Source organism: Drosophila arizonae, chromosome 2 (genome assembly GCF_054131065.1).
Source record: "Drosophila arizonae isolate 15081-1271.41 chromosome 2, UAZ_ARI_1.0, whole genome shotgun sequence".
NCBI classification, from domain to species: Eukaryota; Metazoa; Arthropoda; class Insecta; order Diptera; family Drosophilidae; genus Drosophila; species Drosophila arizonae.
Window position 1 is genome coordinate 11,925,817 of NC_142922.1, and position 25,719 is coordinate 11,951,535.

At 37.7% G+C, this 25,719-nt stretch overlaps 6 protein-coding genes and 1 non-coding gene across 13 annotated transcripts; 4 read left to right on the forward strand and 3 right to left on the reverse strand.

Annotated features, from left to right (window-relative positions):
• Positions 1 to 85: 85 nt before the first annotated feature.
• Pp1-87B (Protein phosphatase 1 at 87B) lies at positions 86 to 2,701 on the reverse strand. Of its 3 annotated transcripts, none has more exons than XM_089474628.1 (2): positions 1,523 to 2,701; positions 86 to 1,446 (listed from the first exon to the last, which is right to left on the reverse strand). In XM_089474628.1, the coding sequence occupies exon 1, from the start codon at positions 2,535 to 2,537 to the stop codon at positions 1,629 to 1,631; it is 909 nt and encodes a 302-aa protein (XP_089330754.1). In that variant the 5' UTR covers positions 2,538 to 2,701; the 3' UTR covers positions 86 to 1,446; positions 1,523 to 1,628. The 3 variants fall into 3 exon arrangements, with proteins under 3 accessions (XP_089330754.1, XP_017874833.1, XP_089330758.1); XM_018019344.2 differs by having other exon boundaries at positions 86 to 1,449; XM_089474632.1 differs by having other exon boundaries at positions 1,510 to 2,701.
• A 146-nt stretch (positions 2,702 to 2,847) lies between these two features.
• NANS (N-acetylneuraminic acid synthase) lies at positions 2,848 to 4,291 on the forward strand. Its single transcript, XM_018019349.2, has 2 exons — positions 2,848 to 3,375; positions 3,432 to 4,291. The coding sequence occupies exons 1-2, from the start codon at positions 3,043 to 3,045 to the stop codon at positions 4,230 to 4,232; spliced, it is 1,134 nt and encodes a 377-aa protein (XP_017874838.1). The 5' UTR covers positions 2,848 to 3,042; the 3' UTR covers positions 4,233 to 4,291.
• On the reverse strand, positions 4,221 to 5,705 carry LOC108621810 (interleukin enhancer-binding factor 2 homolog). Its single transcript, XM_018019341.2, has 3 exons — positions 5,443 to 5,705; positions 5,249 to 5,377; positions 4,221 to 5,188 (listed from the first exon to the last, which is right to left on the reverse strand). Exons 1-3 carry the CDS (start codon positions 5,599 to 5,601, stop codon positions 4,292 to 4,294), a joined length of 1,185 nt encoding a protein of 394 aa, XP_017874830.1. The 5' UTR covers positions 5,602 to 5,705; the 3' UTR covers positions 4,221 to 4,291.
• A 246-nt stretch (positions 5,706 to 5,951) lies between these two features.
• Prosalpha2 (proteasome alpha2 subunit) lies at positions 5,952 to 7,144 on the forward strand. Its single transcript, XM_018019348.2, has 5 exons — positions 5,952 to 6,112; positions 6,210 to 6,286; positions 6,345 to 6,600; positions 6,656 to 6,811; positions 6,874 to 7,144. Exons 1-5 carry the CDS (start codon positions 6,072 to 6,074, stop codon positions 7,046 to 7,048), a joined length of 705 nt encoding a protein of 234 aa, XP_017874837.1. The 5' UTR covers positions 5,952 to 6,071; the 3' UTR covers positions 7,049 to 7,144.
• Positions 7,145 to 7,227: 83 nt separating this feature from the next.
• On the reverse strand, positions 7,228 to 16,359 carry LOC108621814 (glutathione-specific gamma-glutamylcyclotransferase 1). Of its 5 annotated transcripts, XR_016271129.1 has the most exons (6): positions 16,010 to 16,359; positions 9,456 to 10,089; positions 8,811 to 8,846; positions 8,295 to 8,697; positions 8,106 to 8,184; positions 7,964 to 8,021 (listed from the first exon to the last, which is right to left on the reverse strand). XR_016271129.1 is itself a non-coding variant. In XM_089474646.1 (5 exons), the coding sequence occupies exons 2-5, from the start codon at positions 9,783 to 9,785 to the stop codon at positions 7,585 to 7,587; spliced, it is 882 nt and encodes a 293-aa protein (XP_089330772.1). In that variant the 5' UTR covers positions 9,786 to 9,849; positions 16,010 to 16,358; the 3' UTR covers positions 7,228 to 7,584. The 5 variants fall into 5 exon arrangements, 4 of the variants coding, with proteins under 4 accessions (XP_089330772.1, XP_017874834.1, XP_017874835.1 ...); XM_089474646.1 differs by lacking the exon at positions 8,295 to 8,697 and having other exon boundaries at positions 7,228 to 8,021; positions 9,456 to 9,849; positions 16,010 to 16,358; XM_018019345.2 differs by lacking the exon at positions 8,295 to 8,697 and having other exon boundaries at positions 7,228 to 8,021; positions 16,010 to 16,358.
• On the forward strand, positions 8,418 to 8,732 carry LOC149270308 (RNase MRP). The gene has a single exon (XR_016268804.1).
• Positions 16,360 to 18,603: 2,244 nt separating the features above from the next.
• nau (myogenic-determination protein nautilus) lies at positions 18,604 to 25,687 on the forward strand. Its single transcript, XM_018019342.2, has 5 exons — positions 18,604 to 19,645; positions 21,329 to 21,451; positions 21,525 to 21,599; positions 25,279 to 25,357; positions 25,422 to 25,687. Exons 1-5 carry the CDS (start codon positions 19,127 to 19,129, stop codon positions 25,664 to 25,666), a joined length of 1,041 nt encoding a protein of 346 aa, XP_017874831.1. The 5' UTR covers positions 18,604 to 19,126; the 3' UTR covers positions 25,667 to 25,687.
• The last annotated feature ends 32 nt before the right edge of the window (positions 25,688 to 25,719 follow it).

The following is a 25,719-nucleotide window of genomic DNA, read 5'->3' on the forward strand; positions in this document are numbered from 1 at the left end:
AAGCGTGTACTCTTTGTTTTGCTTTTCTCTTCCACATTTCAATTTGTGTGTTTTTAAGGCCAAATCGATTTTTGTTCTTATTATATTTTGTTTTTTACAAGACCCTACTACGTTTGTTGACCGCCGGCTGGTTCAAATTATATTTGTTTGTTCTTGTACTAACACTTTAGTCTCCTTCTTAACTTGGACAAAACATATATATACACTCATATGCACGTATGTGTATATTCTTGAGAGCGTAGTATGTGTGTCTGTGTGTGTAGGGCTTAATATTATCAAAATAAGTTATGCCTGTTTGAACGCACGCGAATGTACTTTTGTTATTGAAGCAAATCTCTCTTTAGTTCCTTAAAGATCATATGTTTGTCCAGGATTGGGTTAAATTTGTTTGTTTTGTATTTGCTTAGATTGTTTTTAATCGACGCAGAGCGTTCAGTTCATCCCTCTGGCTGCATAGTCGGTGCTACGTACAGTGACGACCAAAACTGTAACATGAATTTAGTTTTGCAACTTCAACGGTTTGTATTTTCGCTTTTACTCGATGGATGTTTGAGATCTTAATTTTGTTTTATTAATACGATATTTGGCTATATTACCTGAAAATTGGGAATCATTTGGTTGGCTGGAATAATTATAAGAAATATAAATGTAAAGAAAGTCAAATGTTACAGTTTTGCCCCCTGGTCATTTTTCAACAAATATATTTATTAATAATTTTGTAATAGTGAATACATGGCCCTTTCGATTATTTTAGTTCATTAATACCATTTGCCATCAAGTCCAGTCTGTTGACTGTAACAGTAGAGTAAGGCAAACTGTCAAGCGCGGTGGCTGCACTCTTTTTGTTTAAGGGAGAATAAATAAAAATTGTGCTGGAACTCTTGGCTTTAATCGATGGAATAACGTTTCGGCATATTACCTGATCACTCTACAACAAAATTTAGGAGAATTAGGTGAACATAAGGGTTTTACAACTGAAAAATGCAGAACAATGACTCAAAGAACACGTCTAATTTGGTCAAAAAGTGGATAATATGGCAAGGATTCAAGAGGAAGGGAGATGAATAAGGACATTTGGTGCGTGATCCTTCCTAAAATGGTGCGAGGGTATACAAAATTGATGGCAAATGGTATTAATGAACTAAAATAATCAAAAGGGCCATGTATTCATTATTAAAAAATTATTAATAAATATATTTCTTGAAAAATGACCAGGGTGCAAAACTGTAACACTTGACTTTCTTTACATTTATATTTCTTATAATTATTCCAGCCAACCGAATGATTTCAAATTTTTAGATAAGACAGCTAAATATCATACTAACAAAATAAAATTAAGATCTTAAACATCCATAGAGCAGAAGCACAAATATAGACTCTTGAAGTTGCAACATTGAATTCGTGTTACAGTTTTGCTCGTCACTGTATGTTATATTAGATTTGCCCCTGCTGATGATAGATATAAAATTACGATAAGAGCTTGCGATACGATAATTAATACAGGTATACCTTCAATACTTACGTTGAATCATATAATTTCTTATTGGTTTTTGTTGCATGCTTTGTTTGTTGTATAGAAAATTGTTGGGTGTGTTGTGTGTGTGTGTGTACGAAGATTATTAGTGATATTACTTTTTACGCTTGTCTGCCGGTTTCAATATCTGGAATGAACACATAAGGGAGTCATCCACAGACATCATTGCTCCAGCATTGTCAAATTCGCCACAGTAATTCGGAGCCGAGAAGAGTGTAACAAGTTGGCGCTTTGCGAAGAACTCATAGCCATCCTCGACGACCTGATGGGCGCGGCAAATGAGATCGAACTCGTGCTTCTCTAAAAATTTGGCCACCACCTCGGCGCCAAAGGTGAAACTGACGCCACGATCATTCTCGCCCCAGCCCATGGTGTCCTTGTCAGGATCGGACCACAGTAAATCGCAAAGTAGGCCCTGATCTGGTACATCGGTGGGACGCATGATGCGTCGAATTTGCTCCATCGACGATAGGTCCGGACTGAGACCACCATGGCAACAGAATATTTTCTCATCCACAATGGCTGCCACTGGCAAGCAGTTGAAGCAGTCAGTGAATGTCTTCCACAATTTGATGGTGTAGCGGCGCTTGCACTCGTCGTAGAATCCATAGATGCGATTTATGCTGGCACATTCATGGTTACCGCGAAGCAAAAAGAAGTTCTCAGAGTATTTGATCTTATAGGCGAGCAGCAAGCAGATGGTTTCCAGAGACTGTTTGCCACGATCGACGTAGTCGCCCAAAAATAGGTAATTTGATTCCGGGGGGAAGCCACCGTACTCGAATAGGCGCAACAAATCGTAATATTGGCCATGTATGTCGCCGCAAATCTTCAATGGTGCTTCCAGCTCTAAGAGTATGGGCTGCGACAGAAAAATCTCTCGCGACTTTAGACAGAGGCCACGAATTTCGCTCTCGGAGAGCTGAACATTTTTGCCAGGCCGTGCCCCACGCACTTCCAGAAGTCTTGATATGATGCTGTCGATATTCATAACATCGCCCATGTTTCTGTATTTGTTTTTTCTATTTCTTTGTTTTGCTGCGCAGTTTCTGTGCAAGATTTTTCCACCGAAGAATGGCAAGTAGCTTTGATGTATATTTTTCACTATAAATATTTTTCACAGCACAGCTACTACAAGAAAATTTCTCCAGTGTGCCCACATTTCACAAAAAAAAAAACAGGAGGAAGTGAAATGGGCAGTTAGTCACACTTTTGACTTGACAGCTTGTCCCGTTTACACTCACAGCGTTGGCCTGTTACCCGCCATTTGCATAGCTTGGTTGGAATTTAGTTGGTGTAAGCAGGACAAAAACAGCTTTAATTGCTAGCGCCATGCCAACTCGATTTAATATCTCTATACAGCAGTATCATAATATTTGATAAGCAATCTAAATATACTTGACGGTTAAAAAATACTGACTTAATAGTTGGTCACACATAATTTTTGAGGCTGTGGCACAAGTGCTAACGATTCGGTTAATTGAATTCAATTGAATTTGTCTGCAAAAATGTTACTTGATATAATAGAAAGAAGAAAACAAAACGATGTATATTTAATAGCAGAAATCGGTCAAAATCATCAAGGATGTCTTGAAACAGCTAAAAAGATGATACTGTCAGCAAAGAAAGCAGGATGCAATTGTGTTAAATTTCAAAAATCCGATTTGAAAGCCAAGTTTACGCGCACTGCTCTAGATCGAAGATATATAAGCGATCACGCCTGGGGTCAGACCTATGGAGAACATAAAGAATATCTTGAATTTTCAAAGGAACAATATCGTCAGCTACAAGCATATAGTAATGAAATCAAAATTGATTTCACAGCATCAGCTATGGATGAGGTATATACATATTTAAGGGTAGTTTCGAATGATTTTAATAAAAGTATTTTTTGCAGCCATCACTAGACTTTCTAGTGGAGTTAAAGGTACCATTTATAAAAATTGGTTCTGGAGACGCAAATAATTTTCCACTTATTAAAAAAGCTGCCGGACTCAACGTACCGCTCATAATATCAACTGGAATGCAAACTATGTCGACAGTTGATCGAATAGTGGAAATTATGAGGCAGGCCAGCAACAATAAATATGCTCTAATGCACTGCGTCTCGGCTTATCCGACACCACCTGAAGATTGCAACCTAGGTTTGATCACAACATTGATGCGGCGTTATCCCAATGTTCCCATCGGGTACTCTGGGCATGAACTGGGGGTAATCATCACCAAGGCAGCGATTTTGAGTGGCGCGAGAATAATTGAGCGACATTTTACATTGGACAAGAATCAAAAAGGGTCTGATCATCGGTGCTCTTTGGATCCCAACGAAATGGAGACGTTGGCCCGCAGCATAGTTGAATTTAAATCTAACGATTATCTTTCCTGTCCTAGTCTTACTTCCGCTGAAGTGATTTCAATCTTAGGTGGCGGAAAAGAGTTAGAGCAGGCACTATGTGAATCTAAAACAAACAAGAAATATATTTTAGAGTGCGAGCTGCCTTGTCGTTTCAAGTTGGGCAAATCGATTGTCGCGTCTCGGAATCTGCTTAAGGGACAAATAATTCAGGCAGCTGACATTGCAATAAAAGTCAGTGAGCCATCGGGTATTTTTGCAGAGAAGTATTTTGAAATAATTAATAAGCAACTGACAGACAATGTTAATGAAGATGAGCCCATCACTGAGCATGTGTTGAGTGCATAAAATGTATTGATTACTGTTGTATTTTATAATTATACGTAATGAAATTCTTATTGACTAAATTATTCGGCTGCATCGTCACTACCAACATCTTCATTATCATTCTCAATCATTTCAATGTCCTCCTCGAGATCACCCTCCTTTTTGTCGGTCGGCTTTTCATATACGGGTTTTAGTGGTGACACGACGACCCCATTCCAAACGGACATTTCACGTACAATGCTGGTATTGCCTTCCAATCCAAGGATGTGCTTGTATCCGCCGTGTGCTAAGACACGCAGCAACGTCTGCGCCGTATAGCAGCATACATCTTGTTGTTCCAGCGTCATCGCTGTGTGGACCCGTATGTGACCCGGTTCAGTTGGATCGGTTATACCAGCTGAGCCTGGTAGAAATAGTCCTGCAGAGAGCAGTTGAAATACACGACGAAATGCCAAATTGATTGGCAAAGCCTGACGCGATGGATTGTTCATTATTGCCAGGTGGGCAATTAAATCAAGCATCCATGACGAAAGAGGCGAAAAAGCATCAAATCGCTTGGTTAGATCCTTTAAGATGCGGATGAGAACTTTTATTGAAGAATGGTGAGCATTTTCCTCGAACCAGCGAGTGTGGCGTATAGCAGCTAAATGGCTTTGCATTAGCTTGTGATCCATATGAATTTCCGGTTCCAGCTTTCTTAAGTTCTGCGGTAAGGTGGCAATAAGAATACGAACTCGGGCCTGTGAGTTGGACACATCGAAGCCTCTGTCGTGTATTTCTAGGGTATGTTGTTCACCCTTTGCTAGCACTTCAGTTTTCATGTTAGTTTTTAGGTCCGCCTCAACCTTCTTGGCCAGTGCCTCACAAGCCTCCTTTGTCGGCAGTGTTTTGAGAATAACCACCACATCGGCCACATTGTTGCCACTGAGAATAGTGCCCTTTTTGAACGACCCAACTTGGCGCACTTCTTCTAATTGCTATATATGTGTTAGTTGGGTTAGAAGTATAATTAATGGGAAATTGCTATGACAACTTACACAAGTATTGAAGTCGCCTGGCGCAACGACTAAATTATCCAAGACAACCTGAACTTTAGTAACCAAGTTACCAATGGCAGCCTGTTCAGTGGGGCTAGGACTTAGGTCTTGGTTGCGTTTCAATAGAGCCTTTTTAAATAAAAAGGTTAACAGTAATTATGTGCTCTATTTTTTGGTTTATTAATTGATTTTACCGCTGTCAACGCAGAATCATCCACAACCGGCGAGACTTTGGGAAACACAACTTCGGTTAAAGTTAAATCAAACGGATGTCGGGGTACAAAGGTTTTCTTAAATGGCGGACGAATCCCGCCGCGCATAGGCCTGCTGCCTCGGAGCGCTCCACGAACCATACTTTTATTATAATGAATAATTTTGGCGAATTATATTTTGTAAGTCAACCACCAATCCCCACACTCCGGCTAAGAAATTTTTCGATTAATATTAGGTACGGTTGCAAATGTGATAGATCGATTTATTAATATCGTTTGTTTTAATCGTGCTGCAAGAATTGATATCGATACTAGAGCTAAAGTAGATTATCTTTCAATTATTTTCAAAAGAGATTAGGATAAAAAACGTGGCTGTATTGCTTAATAAAAATTGAAAGAGAAACAATATACTTATTGTTTTGAACTATGAAAATGATGACTTAATTATATCGATTTCGACTTTTATATTTTATACTAAAATAGTATTTTTATATCGATACTTGTGAGCACATTACCGATAGCTCTAGTTTCTGCTTGTCATCTTGTCATTTTGGTGAGGATTGTCGGCATTTATTTAAAAATTATTGTACCACAAATTTAAGCCAAGCATAATGGCTACTGAACGTTACAGTTTTTCTCTGACAACATTTAGGTAAGTTAAGCCTGCGGTTAAATACTAAGTGACAGCCATTTACGCCAAACTCATCTACATGACTGGCATAAACATTAATTTTTTCGTTCGTTTGCAGTCCTTCCGGAAAGCTTGTCCAGCTTGAATATGCCTTGGCAGCCGTATCTGGAGGCGCACCTTCTGTTGGTATAATGGGTAAGCTAAAATTATCCTTTGCACTGAGCCACGACTTAGGTCTTTTCGTACACCTTAGCTTCCAATGGCGTCGTCATTGCCACAGAAAATAAATACAAATCGCCGCTCTATGAGGAACATAGTGTGCACCGCGTGGAAATGATAAACAAGCACATTGGCATGGTGTATTCTGGAATGGGTCCCGATTATCGCCTACTGGTGAAGCAAGCACGCAAAATCGCTCAATCATATTATCTGACCTACAAGGAGCCCATACCGGTGTCACAGCTCGTGCAACGTGTCGCAACATTAATGCAGGAGTACACTCAATCGGGGTATAATATATTAATCGTACATTTAAAAGCAATTAGTAACATTTCGTAATTCTAGTGGCGTGCGTCCATTTGGTGTGTCGCTATTGATTTGCGGTTGGGACAATGATCGCCCATATCTTTACCAATCGGATCCGTCTGGTGCTTATTTCGCTTGGAAGGCCACTGCCATGGGTAAAAATGCTGTAAATGGCAAAACGTTTTTGGAAAAGCGGTTAGTATGGAAAAGTTAACAGTTAAAAATTAGAGAACTTACGTTTCCTTCTGCAATTTCAGTTATAGCGAAGATCTTGAACTTGAGGATGCTGTGCACACTGCTATTCTGACCCTAAAGGAAGGGTTTGAGGGCAAAATGACTTCTGATAATATTGAAGTGGGAATCTGCGATCAGAATGGGTTCAAGCGCTTGGACCCTGCAACAATTAAAGACTATCTAGCCAACATCCCTTAAATTTAAATTCAACATTGATTTGTCCAAGCTAAGCTTATATCTGCGTAAATAAACAAGACCAATAAAGTTCGTGAGTGTAGCGGGTTTCGAAATTAATGTTGATTTTTCGTTTTCATATTGATTTATTTATTATTTTAGTTATTGGTCTTCCATTAAATGCAGTACAAAAGGCGTTGCTGTTGTATATCAATGTTTTAAATTTTTTCTTTATTAATTTTTTTCTTGTTTTTTTTTTTTTTTTAATTTCTGTTTGGGTTATTCCTCATTTTTTGGGCACTTCTGTATATAAATGTAAAAGTGTGCGTTATGGACGCGACTTACACACTACGAGAACTTAGTTAAGGCTTAAAATACTAGTATCAGATCAGTTATCGAGAGTAGTTGCTGCTTACAGTTAAGGCTATGATTATTTACAATTTAAAGAATACATAGATAGAAGTCATAGACTCTCGTTTCCTATGCTGGTTACTGATTATGATATTGATATTGGGTAAACTTCACATATATATCCTTTGTGGCCAGGACCCATGCCACAATCAAATATTCAGGCAACGCAGCTTTGTGTCCGGTATTCGCGATGTGAACTCAAACGATGGCGGTCGCCGAACGTCTTCGTGAGAGTCGCGACGTATGCGATCTGGATTGCGTCCCATTACAGATGACAGAGGTATTTCTTTACGGTAAATCTCCTCGAGCAGCAGTCGTTCAAGCTCAAACAAGTGTTCATCCCGCACTCCAGGTATCTCCTCGTGCATGAAAAGCGCTAATCGCAATAAATATTCCGCATTGTGTCCACTAGGACCACGCGAATTTGCGATTTGGTGCGCTATTACTTCCAGTGGCGCTTCACCCAGCCAATGGATGTTCTCCGGTGTGGCTACATAGACCAACACCTCGAGGGCCTCGCCACTGAATGGCGTGTCATGAGAAGCGACGCGGGGAAAGAATTTTGCGTCGAGCGTTGCATAGCCACCTAATCAGAGATAATATAAATATAAATTATAGAAAATAAATGTTAAGTACCATATATAATTTATTGAATTTTATGTTTGCTTACCTAACGTGCATTCACGCTGTTTAAGGTACTCCAGCGCCGTTGAGCCTGTTATTCTATATGCACAGCCCCATGTAATGCCCTGAAATGAAAAAAAAAAAAAAAAAATACAAATTTAATTTCAAAATTAAAAAAAATGAAAATCAAAATGAAAAAAATATTTTCAAATATTTATTTAACAAATTTAGTTGCCTGTTTTTGCGTTTCGTATCATTTGTATTTGACCGCGTATTTTTTGTGCTTATAATTCCCAACTCATTTTTCGGCGTGTCGCACACTTAAATAGCGGCGAGCGATAATCAATGTAGGGCGTTTTGAGTTTTCCTTGCTTGTCTCTCGGGGTCACAAACGAGCTCCTGGTAGCTCTTAAATTGCCACCCTGGGTAAAGTCCCCGGGCCTAGGATAGAAAGTATCAAGGCGTAAAAAAATTTGTACTTGTACAAATTCGCCTATATTTCGCGGTATTTCGCCTTGCGTATTCCAATGAAGAGAGACCCGCTCTAAGGGTCTCGAATTGTTGCGCTCGGTTGACTGCGGAAATGTGCCAGAGTTTGCTAAGATATGGACGAGTAGTGGGCGTGTCTGCGTGCACGCCTACTACACGGAATGGGGCTTACTTAGGGAAATTCAAACGCAGCGCAATTAACTTTTTTCTTCACTTACATGCAGAATTAATAAATGTATATATAATAAAATGTATATCTTACCTCTTTGTCCTCAACAAGTGTAGCGACACGACCGGGCTGTAAAAGAGGAATAAAGAAAAGATATTAAATAGACTATATATTTATATGTATGTATATTTTATATTGAAGAACAGTGAAGGGAGGGAATGCAGATTTGCAGTTTTACGCTTTGTTTATATATAGATATGTGTATATATAGACCTTGACTTATTTTTACATTGTTCGTTAATACATGATGAAACGAATAAAATTATTCCGCCGTTCATAAACGGATTTTTAAAGTATATTGCCTCCTACTCAATATACATATTCAACGAGGCATTGTGTTATTGTGACAAGTGGCCAATAAAGCCTTTCAGAAGTTGGTTTACTCTGTATATCAATATCATTATATGTCTATACGCAAATAGTTGTAGAACCAGTTGGCTACGCTCACGAAGTTGAGATAGTATTTAGTTATTTAAATTTTACTTAGTCTAGTCGTTCTACGTCTACGTTTAGACTGCTCGCTGCTGATAAGAGACTTGCCAATTAGATAATGGAATAAACAGAGAATTTCCAATTGGTAAACGCTATGTGGGAAAGGGAGTGACAATGTTGTTTAGATTAGCCGAGTGCAGGCTGATCGGTGTGGTCTGCGTTAGACGATTGAGCAATACTACTTACCGCTTCCTCGGTGCCGCGATGCGTTACGTTGCCCTGCCAGAAGCGACGCACATAGCCACGTATGTAGCCCGTTATGCATTTGGTGTAGGTGAAGCCTGGATACCAGCAAAGCGAGCCGTAGCCAAAGATCCAGCAGACGGCTTGGCAGTCACTATTTGCATTGTCGGGTCGATTCTCCTGGTCATTGTTGTTGTTGTTATTATTATTATTATTAGCATTGTTATTGCTATCAACGATATCATCGTCGTCGCCGAGTTTGCCATCCGTGAACAGATTTTTAAAGTGCGCAGGCACCTCGGGAGGTGCCCGATGACCGCTGTAGTGTGCCATAATGTGTCCAAAAGAAATTGCTATCACACAGTTAATTTGAGCCCCAAGCCGAACGAGTTGGTTTCTGTTGAGTTTATTTTTATGTGAGCTATGCTGTACGCGTATGTCTGTGTGTGTGTGTGTGCGTGGGCGTGTGAGTGGGTGGGTGCGTGTATGTGTGTGAGTGTATGTTGCTATTTAGCTCTCTCGGCTAATCGATTGGCATGCTGGAGCTATATCGATGGGGTTGCCTGCAACGTATTGCTGTGTTATCTCACGTTTCTCATTTTATGTCCTCCTAACTCTTTGGCTGGCGTCAATGCATCTGAAAACGAAAATTTTTGAAACTTGATGTTTTTGTTACACAGTACACCACACGTAAATATGAAAATAGATTTGTATTGAAAATCAGTAGCTCACTTGATCGATCGAACATTCCGGGCCACGCGGCCAATTGCTCTCAATAAGTATAGTATATAGTAAAATAATAATGATGTGGTCTTGTAATTGTTTTGTTTTGATTGCCACTTCTCACTCGCTAAATTTCGCGAAAATAGTTCCGCTTGTGGCCGGCAAGTAACGATCCTAAGTTCAAATTAAACAGCCGAGCGGCCACAATGAAAAAACGAAAACATTTCTGAGCGTACAAAAGTACAAAATTTGTACGAGAATAAATATTTATGACGCTCCGTCTAAGTCGTCTGCGACGTTAGCGCAATAGACTTATCTGCGAATCTACTCACAAATTATACAAAAGTAAACATACACACTCACACTCACACTCAATGGGTGTGTGTGTGAGAGTATTCAAATTGTTATTGTTTGGCACCCTCACACTCTCTCATCTTTCTGTTCCTCTCTTCTCTCCTTCTCATTCGGCGCTGATAGTGAAACCGAATCGAACAAGTTCTTCTGCTTCGATCTAGGGTAGAGTGGACTTGCTTTAAACACGATCTATAGAAAAAAGTCTCCCACCGAGTATTGGCAATTATTTATACGCATGCTCAATAAATCTTAAATTAAATGACATAGCAAAAATGTTATTAAGCCAATTGATTAACTACTCGGCAGTCACTTCAAATTAATAAAATCTTAAGTGTTTTTCGTCTTGGCAATTATTTATAAAATTAATGCCTTGGTAATATAATTCGATTAAAATCTGATTGGAAATAGTGCTAATCATGCAACTGATTTTGATATATTTTTTTTTTTCATATTATATGTGTATTATATTTATATCCCTTTTTCCTTGTATCTTTATACATAGTAAATTTATAGTATTCAAAATATATTTTTTTTCTTTTAAAATAGTCAACTAGTAATGTGCTTTCAGATTTTCAATATATGTATTTTATGTGGTTAATCTATTATAACTATTAATTTTATTTTATCATAATAGTATAGCTGATGTCCATATTAAGCATTGGCAACCTGCTTCTACGGTATTTTGGCACGTCTACGCATACACATACACACAAATTCTCCCTCACACATATGTAGAACTGCGAGTAAATAAAACTCAAATACAGAAAAGTTTAAGTTTTATACCCTGGCTCTGCTGAAATTGGAAATACAAGGTATAATGTTCTTATTATTCTTTATGGAGGTAATAAGCGTGTCGTCTGTGTGTCTCAGGAAGTACAGTTTAATGTACAGATATGTATCTTAATTTAAATTATCAAAGTTGAAACTGCGCACCTGAAAAGGATTAGGACAATATAAAATACAGTTATTTTTATATGATATAAGTTTAAAGTGAATGTTATATAAAAAATTAACCAAAGCGTATTCAAATTATAAGGAATTCACTTATTGCCCCTTTGCTCTCATTCATTTGAAGTTAGACAAAAACGAATTTTCTAGAGATAGAGAGGAAACGATCTTCCTATTTAGTGCATATCGTTTTATAATATAACATGACATTAAACTGTTAAGTTAACAGCGTAGCTTAACAGAGGGATCTGCTACTGTTATTGTACTGCTGGTATGCTGCTCGCATTGTGGATGAAGGAAAAGGAGCGGTTAACATTGTCATCATAAAAAGGAGTAGATAGCAGCAATACGGGATTTCATTATTTATTATTATGAATTAGTTCATATGTATCTTGATACAAGTTGTTAAGATAATTTGAGAAATAAATATACGACACGGCTTTCGTTATGACAGGGTATCTGCTAGTTGGCTATTCAGATTACTCTTACTTATTTCTTTTCTTAAGCAAATAATATTTAAGGTTTGTTCCTGGAATTTCGGAGGCTTTTCTAACTACGCAGCTGTTAAGTAATAATTGGAACGGGCTGACAGAAAGAAGCGTTCCTCGTGTTTTCGTATTCAGTTCGTGTATTGCTTTGTCTGGGTGTCGCCGTCACACTGTCTTTGCCATATCTAAATACATATACTTGTATGTGTATGAGTGTGAGTGTGTGATATATTTAGCGATTTTAGATTGGTGTTCATGCATATTCCGTGCCCTGTGTATTGTCGCATGAATATTTAAACATTATTTTGCACACTTTGTTTTGATTATCGTCTATCCCACATGGCGATCATTACGAATGTGTGTGATTTCTGTTTTATACACGCTCTTTCTAAATATTAGAGTATTTCCATTTGTTTTTTTTTTTCTCTTTTTTATTTGTTGTTGCTTTTTGCTTTAATAAATTTAAGGCATAAATTCGTTGACCCAAATGCGAAAAATGCGCATGGAAAATAACCGAAAGATGTATCTACCTTTAGGAGGACGCACACGCACTGCTCGGAGACCACTGACTATATACGTATGTGTATCTGTATATAAGTCGTATGTATATATGTACATTCATTTTTATATACGAGCGCCTTTCTTCTCTATGTCCCGCCATTCATATGTTACGTATACGCAACGTTGATGTCTTGCGTGCAAAGCGAATAAAGCAAACATTTTGTTTATACACATATGTAAGGCAGTGTGTGTGCGTGTGAGTGTTTGTGGATTGTTGTTTGTGTGTATGTGTATGAAAGTATCTACGAGATACACGCTGCTCATTTCTGGGTCCTTGATACTGAACTTTTTTCATTGTGAAAGTTTTTTGCAAGCGGTTCAAGGTTGCCATTTCCTCAGTGCATTGCGGCACAGATAAGGGGCGGCGGCATGTGTAAGTGAGCTAAGGGGGGGCTGATTGCCTACTCGTGCGCCACATTTCTAAACATATTTTCGGCTCTATTCTTATTTTTGGGTAACAGGCGCCACAGCAACAGCCCAGGCGTAAACGAAACGTTTGCAATTTACAAGATATTGAATGAATGTGTGTAGGCAAGTGTGTGTGTATGTATGAGTGTGTAGATGTTTATGTGTGCGTGTATGTATTCAGTGTGTCGCTTAAACTCGTCAACAATAATAAAATTATATAAAAGCAGAAATCGCCATGTGATAGGCACATGAACGGTTCGTGCGCCAGACTCTTTGCCCATTACGTGCATTTGCATCTGATGTGTACAATTGGATCTTATAGTTTGTCACTTGTTGTGCACAATACATTTGTCAATTAGGATTGACGTTGCTTAATGAAGTGTTCGACCTAACTGTCCAATTGTAACGTGTCGCTATGCCAAAAGTCCCTTCCCCATCCGGCCGTAGTTCGAACGTACGGTTCGCGCGATATTATGTAGACAGCTAAATGCATTTTTTGAATGTTATGAAGGTACTTGTCAGATAGGGAAATAGCTAAATAATATGGATTACCACTTCAGAAATAAACAATTAAATATATATTTATTTTATTATGCGTAATCCGAATGACTTGACTAAAAATATACAGTTAAGTTTTATTTTAATGCCAATTCAATTGCAGCCTCGCTTAGACCATTAATTGTTTAATAAATGCACAGCTAACACTTTCTACAATCAATTGAAACGTTTCTCGCTGATTACCCAGATTAGATTAAGCTATATGCCTCGACATCGTGACGTTCGTTTCGTTCGTTTTCAGAGGCTTCCGTCGGCTCCATGCAAACATCGGCCCAGACAGAGTTTTCTTTTCAGAAACTAAACTCGTTGAATTAGTTTTTGCTAATTAGTGTCTACCTGCGACATAAGGGGAGATAGACCTACGAGACGGGATAGACAGCCAACAAGTATATCAAAGACTTTCAGATTTTTTGATTTATTTAATGGAAATGTATCACTTTTGTTTGAAGTTCATTCGTATTTCATATGATGGAATATGTATGTATATTTATTTTTATTTTCGAAATGAAACTTGCTCTTGCTCTGCTCTGCGCTGATCTCAAGGTATCTCCTAGTCAGACACTCCCGACAGAAGTGCTCATTAGTCGCTTTGCATTTGTGAATTTCCAGATAAGAGCATGAAGCATTTAAAGAAAAAAGAAGAAATATTTCATAATTTGATTAGGTTCGAGTATATTAAGTGTAGACATTTCGACTCTCATTAGCACCAAAAGTAAACAACAAATAGACGGTGTCTGAGACGATGCTTTAGCTAACTTTGTTAGCCCACTTTGATGGCCTTGTGTTTGCTTTTTTTTTTCTCTCAATATGAGTAACGGCTGTAGCTCATTAATAAATGGGCGTAATCAATAAAATTGAAATCGATATCTCATAACAAGTATTTTGAATTCTTAATTTTGAAAAAAAAAAAAACTTTTACTTTTGGGAATGTGGATTTGAGAATTAATTGAACGGGTCTTCTACTTAATAATGGGATAATGGGTCAAAGACATTAATTTATGCCTAAAATTTGTTTCAAACATAATAGAATCAAACCTGTTTAATTAGCTAATTTTGCTAGAAGTTCGAAAAATTAAAAAAAAAAAAGAAATCAAAAATTAATTTGTCAAGTATCGAAAGACGGGTTTCTTTCTTATGAATTTACATATCTTATGACGATATTAAAAATACTAGTTTAGAAATGTCTCGTAAGTAACATCATATTTGTACATAAGTATGTATATAGATTAATGTATTTACTAAAATTTTGCTGATTAGGCTATTTGGGAAACAAATATGTCTATAGTAGCACTCATTCAGTTTACTACTGTTTTCATGAACACAACTGCATATATATAATGGTATACACATACATACAAATGTTTATCAAGTATTGAAATGGATTTGCTGTATCAATAATTTCTGTTATTTATAGCTTTATTTTTGCTGTAAGTACTTAAGTAGTCGCACCTTGAAAACCCTATAAGCCGTGTGTACTATATATTAAATTTATGTAAATTCGTTAAAAACAATAGCAAAATTGTTTACACTTGCCAATTGAATACTTGGTATGCCATATATGATGAAAGTAGACGGATGCACATACATACATACATACACGTGGATTGGCTAACTGATAACTGATTTTTTGTAATTCAGTTTTGCAATTCTGTAAGCAGCTTCATTCAGATAATGACCTTGAAATGTGATACCCTTGAATAGGGTTAACATTTAAAGCTTACGCATAGTATACATACACCTTAAAGTATGTATATACACATTTGTATGTATGTGTGTATTCTATCCACAAACCTTGCCCTGTTTTGATCGAAAGTGCACTCAAAGCGTGCATGATTACTTTGCTCATAAATTGAACTACTTGTATGCAATCTTACATTTGTATGCATGTACATACATGTAAATATATTTATATATTTATAATTGATTTTAAATTGTTTTGATGCATTGACAACAAAATGAAGTGTTGACAAGCAGTGTCAGAGAAATAAAGATAAAGAAGCTAAGAGATAGAGAGTGAGGGAGAGAGAGAGCTTCTGTCTCTGAGAGGAGGCAGACAAATGCCGATAACAGGTGTGAGAGTGTAAACAGAAGACGAAACAAAAAGCGCGCGCACACATGCATACTCAAGCACACACACACACACACACATACTGATAACAGTGCGTGCAAATTACGAGAGTACTGTCAGTTGTAAGGCAACAACAATGCCAACACATGTACACACACACACGCCTAAACAGAAACAAGAAAGCGCAGCTATATACATATGAATGTATGTGTGTATGTTCGTACATACAAACATCTGTTGACACTGAAACATTTGGCTATGTTCATGTATTGTTATCTTATGATAGTGTGCACATATACAAGTTTTGAGAGCTGAGAGTTGTTCGTCAAACTTTTGACATGCTGACACACATGCATGCATACGAATGCACGCACATACACAAGTACATTTGATTTGCTGTCGATAAAAGAGCTGATGCTGCGCCAGCAGCTATGTATGTATGTATTTACCTGCGCACTCGTTTTAGCTTTCACAGTTAACGGTATTTGTGTTAGTTGTGGTCACGCTTATCCGTTTCGTGCTTATCAACTTCCGTTCAACTTTTGCACTGCACTCTCTGCTTTAGCTGTCCTATTTATCAGCATCTTCTATGTTCCTCAACTTTTGTTTACATGTCACAGCAACGCGTTCACAATATACGTATACGTATGCGTGTGTTTGTGCAGACGCGCGTACTTTCGAGAGTGTATGTGTGTGTGAATGCCAATTTCAATTCACAATGGGGAAATACTCTCGCAGAGCTGCGCGCCCAACCGACCGTCTCGTGCGACGGCTTCAATGTAACTGCGTGACTTGCGCTGCTTTTGCGCGCTCAAATATCGCCCCGCAGCAAATCTCCTCGCTCCGTTCGACCCTCGCCTAGCAACATCTCAGCATTTTTGCTCGTCTCACCATAAATATGTATGTATGCATGTGTGTATCTTTATTTAGCTGAGTTAACAAAACAATTCATGTAAACTGTTAGTGCTTTCCTTCATTTTGCAAATATTAACCATGCGTGTAGATGTAGAAGTGTGTGTAGAAATGCATGTTTAATTGCGCATATAAATTGCTGAAGTCTCTATGTACATATGTAACATACATATGTATATACATATATACATAGTTGTACTTTGTGCTTGCCACATTCACAGCTGTTGTTGACGGAGGCAATGGCCGAGTTGAGATAAAAAAAATCAGCTTTGCTTTTGTTTCTGGATTCTAGCGAAGAGGGAGAGCAACCTCTCTCTCTCCTTCTCTCTTTGTATATTTTTGTTTATTCTGGAGCATGCGCTTCAGCTACTCTCACTTTCATGTTCTTCTACATATCTCCACACCTACACATTTGTTTGGCTGACGTAATTTGTTATCACTCTTGCCGCATGTTGAACATTTTTATGAATGGAAAGCCGAAAGCGCTATGGCAACAATAACAAAAATAGCTTAAACTGCAGCTGCAACAACAATTAGCGGTAGTACACAGTTTTTTGCTCTCACAAATGGCATTCAGCGCCATTTTCGTTAATTATTAAGATATTGAATTTTGTTACTTGACCCTATGCCTAGCTTCAGGTAACAAAATGTTTCAATTTTTGCTGAAAGTTTCATCAGTCGAAGATGCTCTCATATAAGATAACCGGCAAATGTATCATAAACATGAAATTCAGCGCAAGTGCAATTAGTTAATTATTTGTTAATTGAATTTGAACTTAATTACTTTTCAGAAGAGAACAATGCAGACTTTCAATACTAAATAAATTTTTAATGTTGATTTTATAAATAAACAGCATATGCATTGAACAAGATTATATATGTTTTCTATAATTTTAAGAAATTTTGATTATTATGGCGAAATGTGATAAAAAGTACATCTATACATCCTTAGACTATGCAACAGTTTATTGAAACGGTTTATTGAATACACTAATCAAAAATACTGCTCAAACATAGATGGCGCTAGTCGTATTTGCGATGGGCAGCACTCTATAGCGAGGGAGCTGAAGTACAACTGCAAACTTTTTTCAAATAGACCTCTTCGATTTAATCTTCATAAATGAATGGATAGATTGAAAGAGACAGCAAGAGATAGATAGATAGAGAGAGAGAAACAAAATTTCGAGATAGTTGTAACGATAGTGTAACATTAAGCGAAATGTATAGGAAATTGGTTGCTGGGAAGGGGAAATGGTAAAAAGGAACAGAGAATGATAAATAGTGAAAAAAAAGCTTGCCAACAAATTGTAATAAAATGAAAAATTAATGTAAGAAATTATTTTTTTTTTACATCAGTTTTATATATATTTTTTTGATTGCAACAAATCTAAAAAAAATACCTAAATAGATGCCTTAATGATAAATCATTATAGGATGTGTTACGTGGATCTAATAAATATTTGGTAATTAAATAGTAAAAGTAAGCGTAGAGTAAATCCAAAAATAAAAAGCAACGCAGACTAATAGAACTTTTCCTGTATATAGATTAATTTTGTATTGGGATTATCTTGGGCTGATCATAAACAAGTTTGATGTAAATCCGACACACCTAAGTGTGTTCAAAATAAAATCGGAGCAAATCAAAACAAAACATTTATCAACACGAAAAACAAATAAAACGAGACAAAAACGAAGGCAAGAAGAAAACAACATTCAAAGATGTGACAAAATCGAAATGAAAATGGAAAACGGAAGGCACAAAAATCACGAGCCTTAAGACAAAAGATTTACAATATCATTCAAGAAGATTTAGAGGTGATTTCCAAAGATATATATTTTGTTTGAGCGGCAATAAATAAACAAATTATATATGTATGTGTGTAGTATTTGCTGGGAGGCAAAGGCAATTTTTAGTTTTTTTCTTCTTTTTGTTTTCTGGTCAATTTGATGCGTGGCCAACGTGGAAACGTGGAAAAAGAACGACAATGAAAATGCCGGGAAAAATCTAAATGGCAAGCTGTGTGTGTGTAAGTGGGTGGCTGGGCTGGGAGGGGGGATCTGGAGTGCTGTCTCCATTAAATGTGTCACATTAACGAATTGTTCTTCGCCTCTAATTTATAAGCGATGCGTTAATCGTTGGGCAGGTAGATTCAAATTTATTTGACTGCTTATTCGGGCACTCAATCGTACAATAAATATACCAAATCTTCTAAGCCTTTCACAAATACGATTTTCATTGAGCAGAAAATCCAAATGGCTCTTCATCAGCAACAGAGGCAGCCGCAGCAGCAGCAGTCGAGATGGGGCGTGGCCTGTGCGCGGCGCGTCCTTCTGTGCCTAATGCCAGTGTCTAATGGCGGGCCGCGTTATAAATAGATCCACTCGAGAGCAGCGGCGAGCAGCCACTCAAAACGCAGCAAGATCTGAGTAGAGCAGAGCAGAGCAGAGCGGCGCACATGTGAATCTGGGAAAGATTTCGAATATTGTCAGCCAAATGTGTTGCGTTTGTTGCGGGCGTCGGTTCGTCTCGTTCACGTTCGCGTTCGCCTTTGCCTTTGCCTTTCCGTGTCCGTCTTCGTCTCCGTTTGCATACTCGAAAGTTAACCGTGGAGTGAAGTGAAGTGCAGTGAAGGATCATCAAAGTGCTTATAATTATGACCAAATACAATAATGCGAACGGCATGTTGATTGGCGCAATTGCGACCAATGACAACGCCATCAAACAGGAATACAACGGCTATCTACAGCAAACAAATTCAACTGGCTTTCGCTACAACAACAACAACAACAGTAACAATGACGACAACATTAACCACCTGTCACACGGAAATATGCATCAGAATCCACACCAGACACTGCAGCATTTCTTTAGCCGCTTCAATGCCGTCGGCGATGCCAGCAGCGCCGCCTGCAGCTTCGGCAATAGGAATCACCAATCCACAGAGGGCAGCAAACAGCTCTCCATGACATCTTCGCCCATATACACCACGGACTACGACGACGAGGACAGCAGCTTGAGCTCCGAGGAGCATGTGCTGGCGCCACTTGTCTGCGCCTCGGCCCAGTCCTCGCGGCCCTGCCTCACGTGGGCCTGCAAGGCGTGCAAGAAGAAGAATGTCACCGTGGATCGACGCAAGGCGGCGACAATGCGAGAGCGACGGCGTCTGAGAAAGGTGAGCAAATAATCAAGGAAGAGTAGTTCAAGCTACTGTTAGCCTGGCGCTAGGTGTCTACTAAAAGAATTCGAGTATATAGAAAGAGAAAGAAAGAAATAAAAGTTTCATTAGTAACACATGTTTGCGAATCAGAATAATTCCCAGCTGTGCACATTGTTTTCAATTCAAATTTTATGGGATGGATGATCTCTTTCATATACAAATTTCTTGAAATTATTATTTATTCTAGTTGAAAATCTCTTTGAAGAATGCATAGATAAAACATAAATTAAAGAGATGTCATAAATTTCCAGTTGTTTCTGATTTGTCATTTATGAAACGTAATGTAAGTCCCCATATATCAACTCTATGACAAAAGCTAAGCCAATAATAAGTTTTGGCAGTAGACAGATGAAGGCAAGTGCAGGCAATGATACAATAGATGATCAAATAAATATAAATTTAAAAACTCTCAGCAAAACTAAAACCCCAAAATACCAATATGTTATTCAAACATACATTTCGTTAAGTAATCTAATATTTTATTAAAATATTTTTTTCAATAAAGTATTCATATATGTATTTCTTTTTAATAAAATATTTGTTATAATTATATATAATTTCTATTACTTAAATATTTTATTCGTGCATTAATAGGAATATGTATATTAAAAAATATATATGAATAAAATTGTATATAATATTTTCTTATACATATTTTATGAAGCGCAATATGTGATGTACGAAAAAAAATCGAAATAAATGAAATATTATACACAATTGAGAATATACAAGAGAGTACATTGAGTTTAGGGATTGGTTGAGGTGTAACACCTTATACTAAACTGTTTGTTGATCCGTGGCTAATTGCCATACAGCTCGTATATTTCATTCCATAATTGAAAATTCATTGTTTGTGAATGCAAAAGATTCGATTGACAATAGTTATATATTAAATCAGATCTTTAACACTTTAAAAATGCAATTGTAATTATCTACTAGAAATATCAATATCCACTCGCATGCTTATTGCATTTGCAACTGAGGGAAGCCTGCACATAAACTAGATTTGGTTTCCAAAAGAACTCTCTTTTTTTAAGGATTATAGATAATCATTTAGAGACTAAAGCTACCCCAAAGATCTTTAAGATCATGTGCAACTTAGTTGCGCCACAGAAATTAACACATCGTGAACGTAAATGTCACTCCCAATCATTTGGCCCTAAATTTCCTTAACCATCTCGGCTGGAGAGAAGCCACCCAACAAGCATAAAAATGCAAGATTTGCCAAACATTAAACGGAGACATTAACGAGCTCGGGAGTGTGAGTTCTGTGTTCGAATCGTAAAAACTATAGAATCGAGTTTTCTCGTGTTGTATTTATAGATCGACAAAACCCCTGTGGCAGGGCTATTAACATTATGAATAAAGGGGGGAATGTCTAATGACGCTGGGACATGATCATTATTGTCATCTTCATCATCATCATCGTATACATCCACCCGCGCCCAACAGTTTAATTGTTTAAATTTTATGCGCGATTTAATTTAAAATATGTTTTATTAAAGAGCCACTTAAAGATGTGCAGGCCAATGGGCGGGTTTTTATGGCATGTCTAATGGATTTTTCTGATATCTATAATTCGATTATGAATTTTAATTGTCGTGCCTTTAATTGTCCATTCGGTCTTCTGCTTTCTAGGTTAACGAGGCCTTTGAGATCTTGAAGCGTCGCACATCATCCAATCCCAATCAGCGCCTGCCCAAGGTTGAGATCTTGCGCAATGCCATCGAATATATCGAGAGTCTCGAGGATCTGCTGCAGGTATAATCAAATAATATATATCCAATATTATTCAGAGGGGTATCTAACTCTGTTGCGCCTTCGTTATTTGCAGGAATCCACGCCCACTCGCGACGGCGACAATCTGGCGCCCAGTTTAAGCGGCAAGAGCTGCCAGTCCGATTATCTGGTAAGTTTTGCGCTGAACGCCAATTAATATTAAAGGCAACGGCAAAAAACGTTCCGCAATTATTTTCTCGTAAAAACCTCATGCATGAAAAACATTTTCGTACATTTTTCTTTCGCTGACGCGCACATTCATCAAAATCTCAGACTCTCGCTCGACCTCTCGCTCTTTCTCTGTCTATGTGAAAATAGAATAACAAGATTGTTGTCTTTAGCTTTAGCTCCCCATTCACCTAATCTTAAAGTCCACATCTCCCGATATCTAAAAGTCATATTCATAAGGCGACATCTACGCTATTCGCTGCCCAAAAGAAATATTTATGCGCTCGCTGATGTGCAACATAATAAGCTTGTTCTCAGATGCCCCAATCTGGAGCAGGGTAGGGACAGGGGGCTTTGGCTGTCCTGCCTGAGGAGGGGCGAATAATGAGTTATGATAGAACCAAAGAGCGGTACAATCAGCTAACTTGCCTAGAAATTATAACACACTCCAAATCGAAATGAGCTCTGAATTTATTTATATTGGGGATGCAGTTACTGAGGATCAATAAATAAATTTTCTTTTTATGCGCTGCATTTGGATGCGGCGCATCTGTCGCAGCCCACCCAACTGAAGCGAGCTGCTGGAAGAAACGTGTTGTAAATTAATTATAACAAATTCGAACGCCACGGCAGGGAGCTTACGGCAGGGAAAACTTGAGCTACATTTGAATTTTGTTTTGTCAAGAGATGGAGACAGCGAGAGAGAGAGAGAGAGAAAGAGAGAGAGAGAGAGAGAGAGAGAGAGAGGGAAAGGGGAAGAGGTAGGGGCTCGAAGTGGGGGAGAATGAGACAGCATCTCTTTCAGTATTTCAGCATTTCACAATATGTTCGAGGGAAATGTGTCAGTTGACAAATTGCACAGGAAAAACATGACAAGCTCGCAGCGCTATTCCTCGAAAGGTGTTGCAAGAGATGGGCACAGTCAACAGCTTCCACCGAGCAGCTGGAGGCCAATCTGACAGCTTAACAAATTGTGAACAATTATGCAAACATTTTTGCAATAGCCGCGGCTATATCTGCGTATTTCTTCTGCCTTATTTTTTTTTTTGTATAGATGCCCGATCGCAACTTGACTCTCTATCTGTCTCCCTCACTCTCTCTCTTTGTCAATGCTGAGCTGAGTAATTTCCATGCAGTTTGTTTGAGTTTTTCAAATTTTAATGTACAAATTTGTTAATTTACCATAAAACCTTGCATATTTGTTTTGCCGACAGTACGCGCCCTCAATGGCAGATATTAATGTGCGTCCATAGTTTGATTAAAAACTGGCGAAATGCCAGCGGGCGACATTAAAATGCACTTCAGCCACAGCCATAGCCCCAGGCACAGGCAGAGCCATAGCCATATCCATAGCCTGACAATCCATCCATCCATCCCATTTGGGGTAGAGCTGCCACCAAGTGGCAAATGGCAAATGGAACTAGGGGGAGCTGGAACTGTATTATTTATAAATATTAATGTGCAAAGTGCTAAGCGTTGATAACAAACGTTTTATAAATAAGTCAGTCAGAGTTTATTCCTGTTTACTTCAGTTCAATTTGCAAATATATTTAACTTGATTTTTATACAATTTAGTTTTTAATGCTTAAATATTTTGTATAGATTATTTCTTTTTCAACAAAAAATATAATGAAATATATTGCTCCAATTTGGTTTAAAAAAAAATATTTTTATAGATTTTTTTTTTTTTTTTTTTTTTTTTTTTTTTTTAAATATATAATTAAAGCATTAAAATGGCAAACAAAAATAGAAATAAATATATTGCCCCAGCTGAATTTATTAGGCTTTTAGTATTTAATTCAGAGCCATATTTCATCATTTTTTTTTTAATTTCCATATTTTTTAATTTTTTTTTTTTTAATTTTGCTTTTATTTTCTTTTTCTTCATTTGTTATTTTTGTAAACAATTCGATCTTTGACATGTGGCTAGATTTGAGATAAATGGAATTTTAATTAGGAAAAGCTTTTTTAATTTATTATATAAATGTCTAAATTATATTTTTATATATTATATTATTAATAATTTAAAATTTAAATAATTATAATATATATTTTCTCCTATCTATAGTATATACATATGTACATACATATATTACATAGAAATCTCTCTCTTTAAATAATAATTAAATACTATTTGTTTCCCCTTAACAACAATATGCAGTTGGCTATATTCTAATCGTACTTTATTTTATTAGCCATTATTAGACAGTAAGAACCGAATTTCGCCTTGGTTTTATAGCAGATATTCTATCAAGCAATAGCGATCATATCAGTTGAGTAGATACTTCAAAATGTAATCATATCGTTCTTTTCACGCTGTCAACAATAAATTTGGCATACTAGAAACAGTTAGGTGCATATGACTCATTTCATGGGGTACTTTATCGCATGGCTATAAAACGGAAGTGAACTTTATATCTGCTTACTGTGACTTCGTCTTATCTATGTTTTGTGTGCTATCTTGTGGACACACGCCTTTAGATTTAACAATGTTTGATTACAGAAAATACATCGATAAAAGAAAGAAAAAGAGCAATGAATGTTTAAGGTCATCCAAAGATTTTTACATCAGTTTTCCTTTAAAGCGTCGCTCAGCCCAGCATAATGCGGCATATCCGTTACGATTCGTCTCCACGCGCCAAAAAGCGGCTTAAAGTCTTTGCGCAACTCATAAATGCTTAGCGAATGATAAGTGGCTTTTCATTCAGATATTAACACGCTTACATATACTATACTCATATATACATATACATATATTCTTATGCTGTCTGCGCCAAGAGAAATAAAATTCAAATTTCTTCTACTTACTGCACATACATATATCGTATATATATGTGTGCATATTTATGTATATAAATAATATATATATATATATATAGTATATAGTATATACTCATATGTGTGTCGCTTATATCGAGCGCACGCTGTCACTAAACGCCCGAGAAATGATAAATCGCTTTATAAAAGTGCAGCCGTGAGTTGTTATGTTCAGCGTTTTGTTCTTTGCTTGTTCGGCTGCTGTTTCTGTTCGGTGTCGTTTTCATGTCACATAGTGCCTATAAATACAAAGGCGCACAGTGACTAGCCCCAGTTGCAGTCGCAGCAATCCTTGCAGACGCTGCGACGACACAAAAACAAAATGAATAAAGTAAAATAAATTCCGGGCAACTCGATGGCCAAGTTTCAGCTGGGAACCCACCCAGAATAGGCAATTATAATTTGCCTGGCATAGGCGTTAAAGCAAATCTTTCTAATGAAATCTGCGTATCTCCGCATATATATCAACAGCCCCCTCTTAGCACCCTCAGCTCTCTCCCCGTCCCCGCCCATTCCTGTCGTCTGCGTATGCAAATTAACTTAATTGCTAATAAGTGGGCCCCACTCCTCACTCTCTCGACTGCACGAGACAATGCCTTCGCATTAGCCATAGGTTCAATGCATTTTAATTGGCTGCCTTGTGGAATCCGTGTGCGATTCGCATGTGTTTTGGGTTAATCTCATCATTAGAGCACATGCTGCCTGGCAGTTGGACACAGGCAAAGGCTGACATTGTCATGTGGGGCGACAGTTTTGCTATTTTCTAATTTTTGCTGATTTGCGGCAAAGTATCTCATGGATGCATTTTCAATTGGCCATTGCAGAGCTCCTATGCGGGTGCGTATCTGGAGGATAAGCTCATCTTTTACAACAAGCACATGGAGAAATATGGACAATTCACGGGTAAATATAGTTGAATAATATATATCATATATTTCTGTATTCATTTCTTATATATTGCAAATAGATTTCGATGGGAGCTCCAGTGCGAATGGCTCCAGCTTGGATTGCCTCAATCTCATTGTGCAGAGCATCAATAAGAGCACAACGAATGCTGTACAGATGACAGCGACCGCCAGCAAAGTCACCACAGTTGTGACCACCAACAGCGCCAGTAGCACGAGCACCACCAACACCACCACAACCACAGCAACAGGCAAACGGAGCACCTCCTCGTTGAACGCCAACTTCAAGCAGAAATGTAGCACCTAGCATTAGCATTAGCATTATTGGACTCATGTGTGAGGCCAGACTAGTTAAATGTA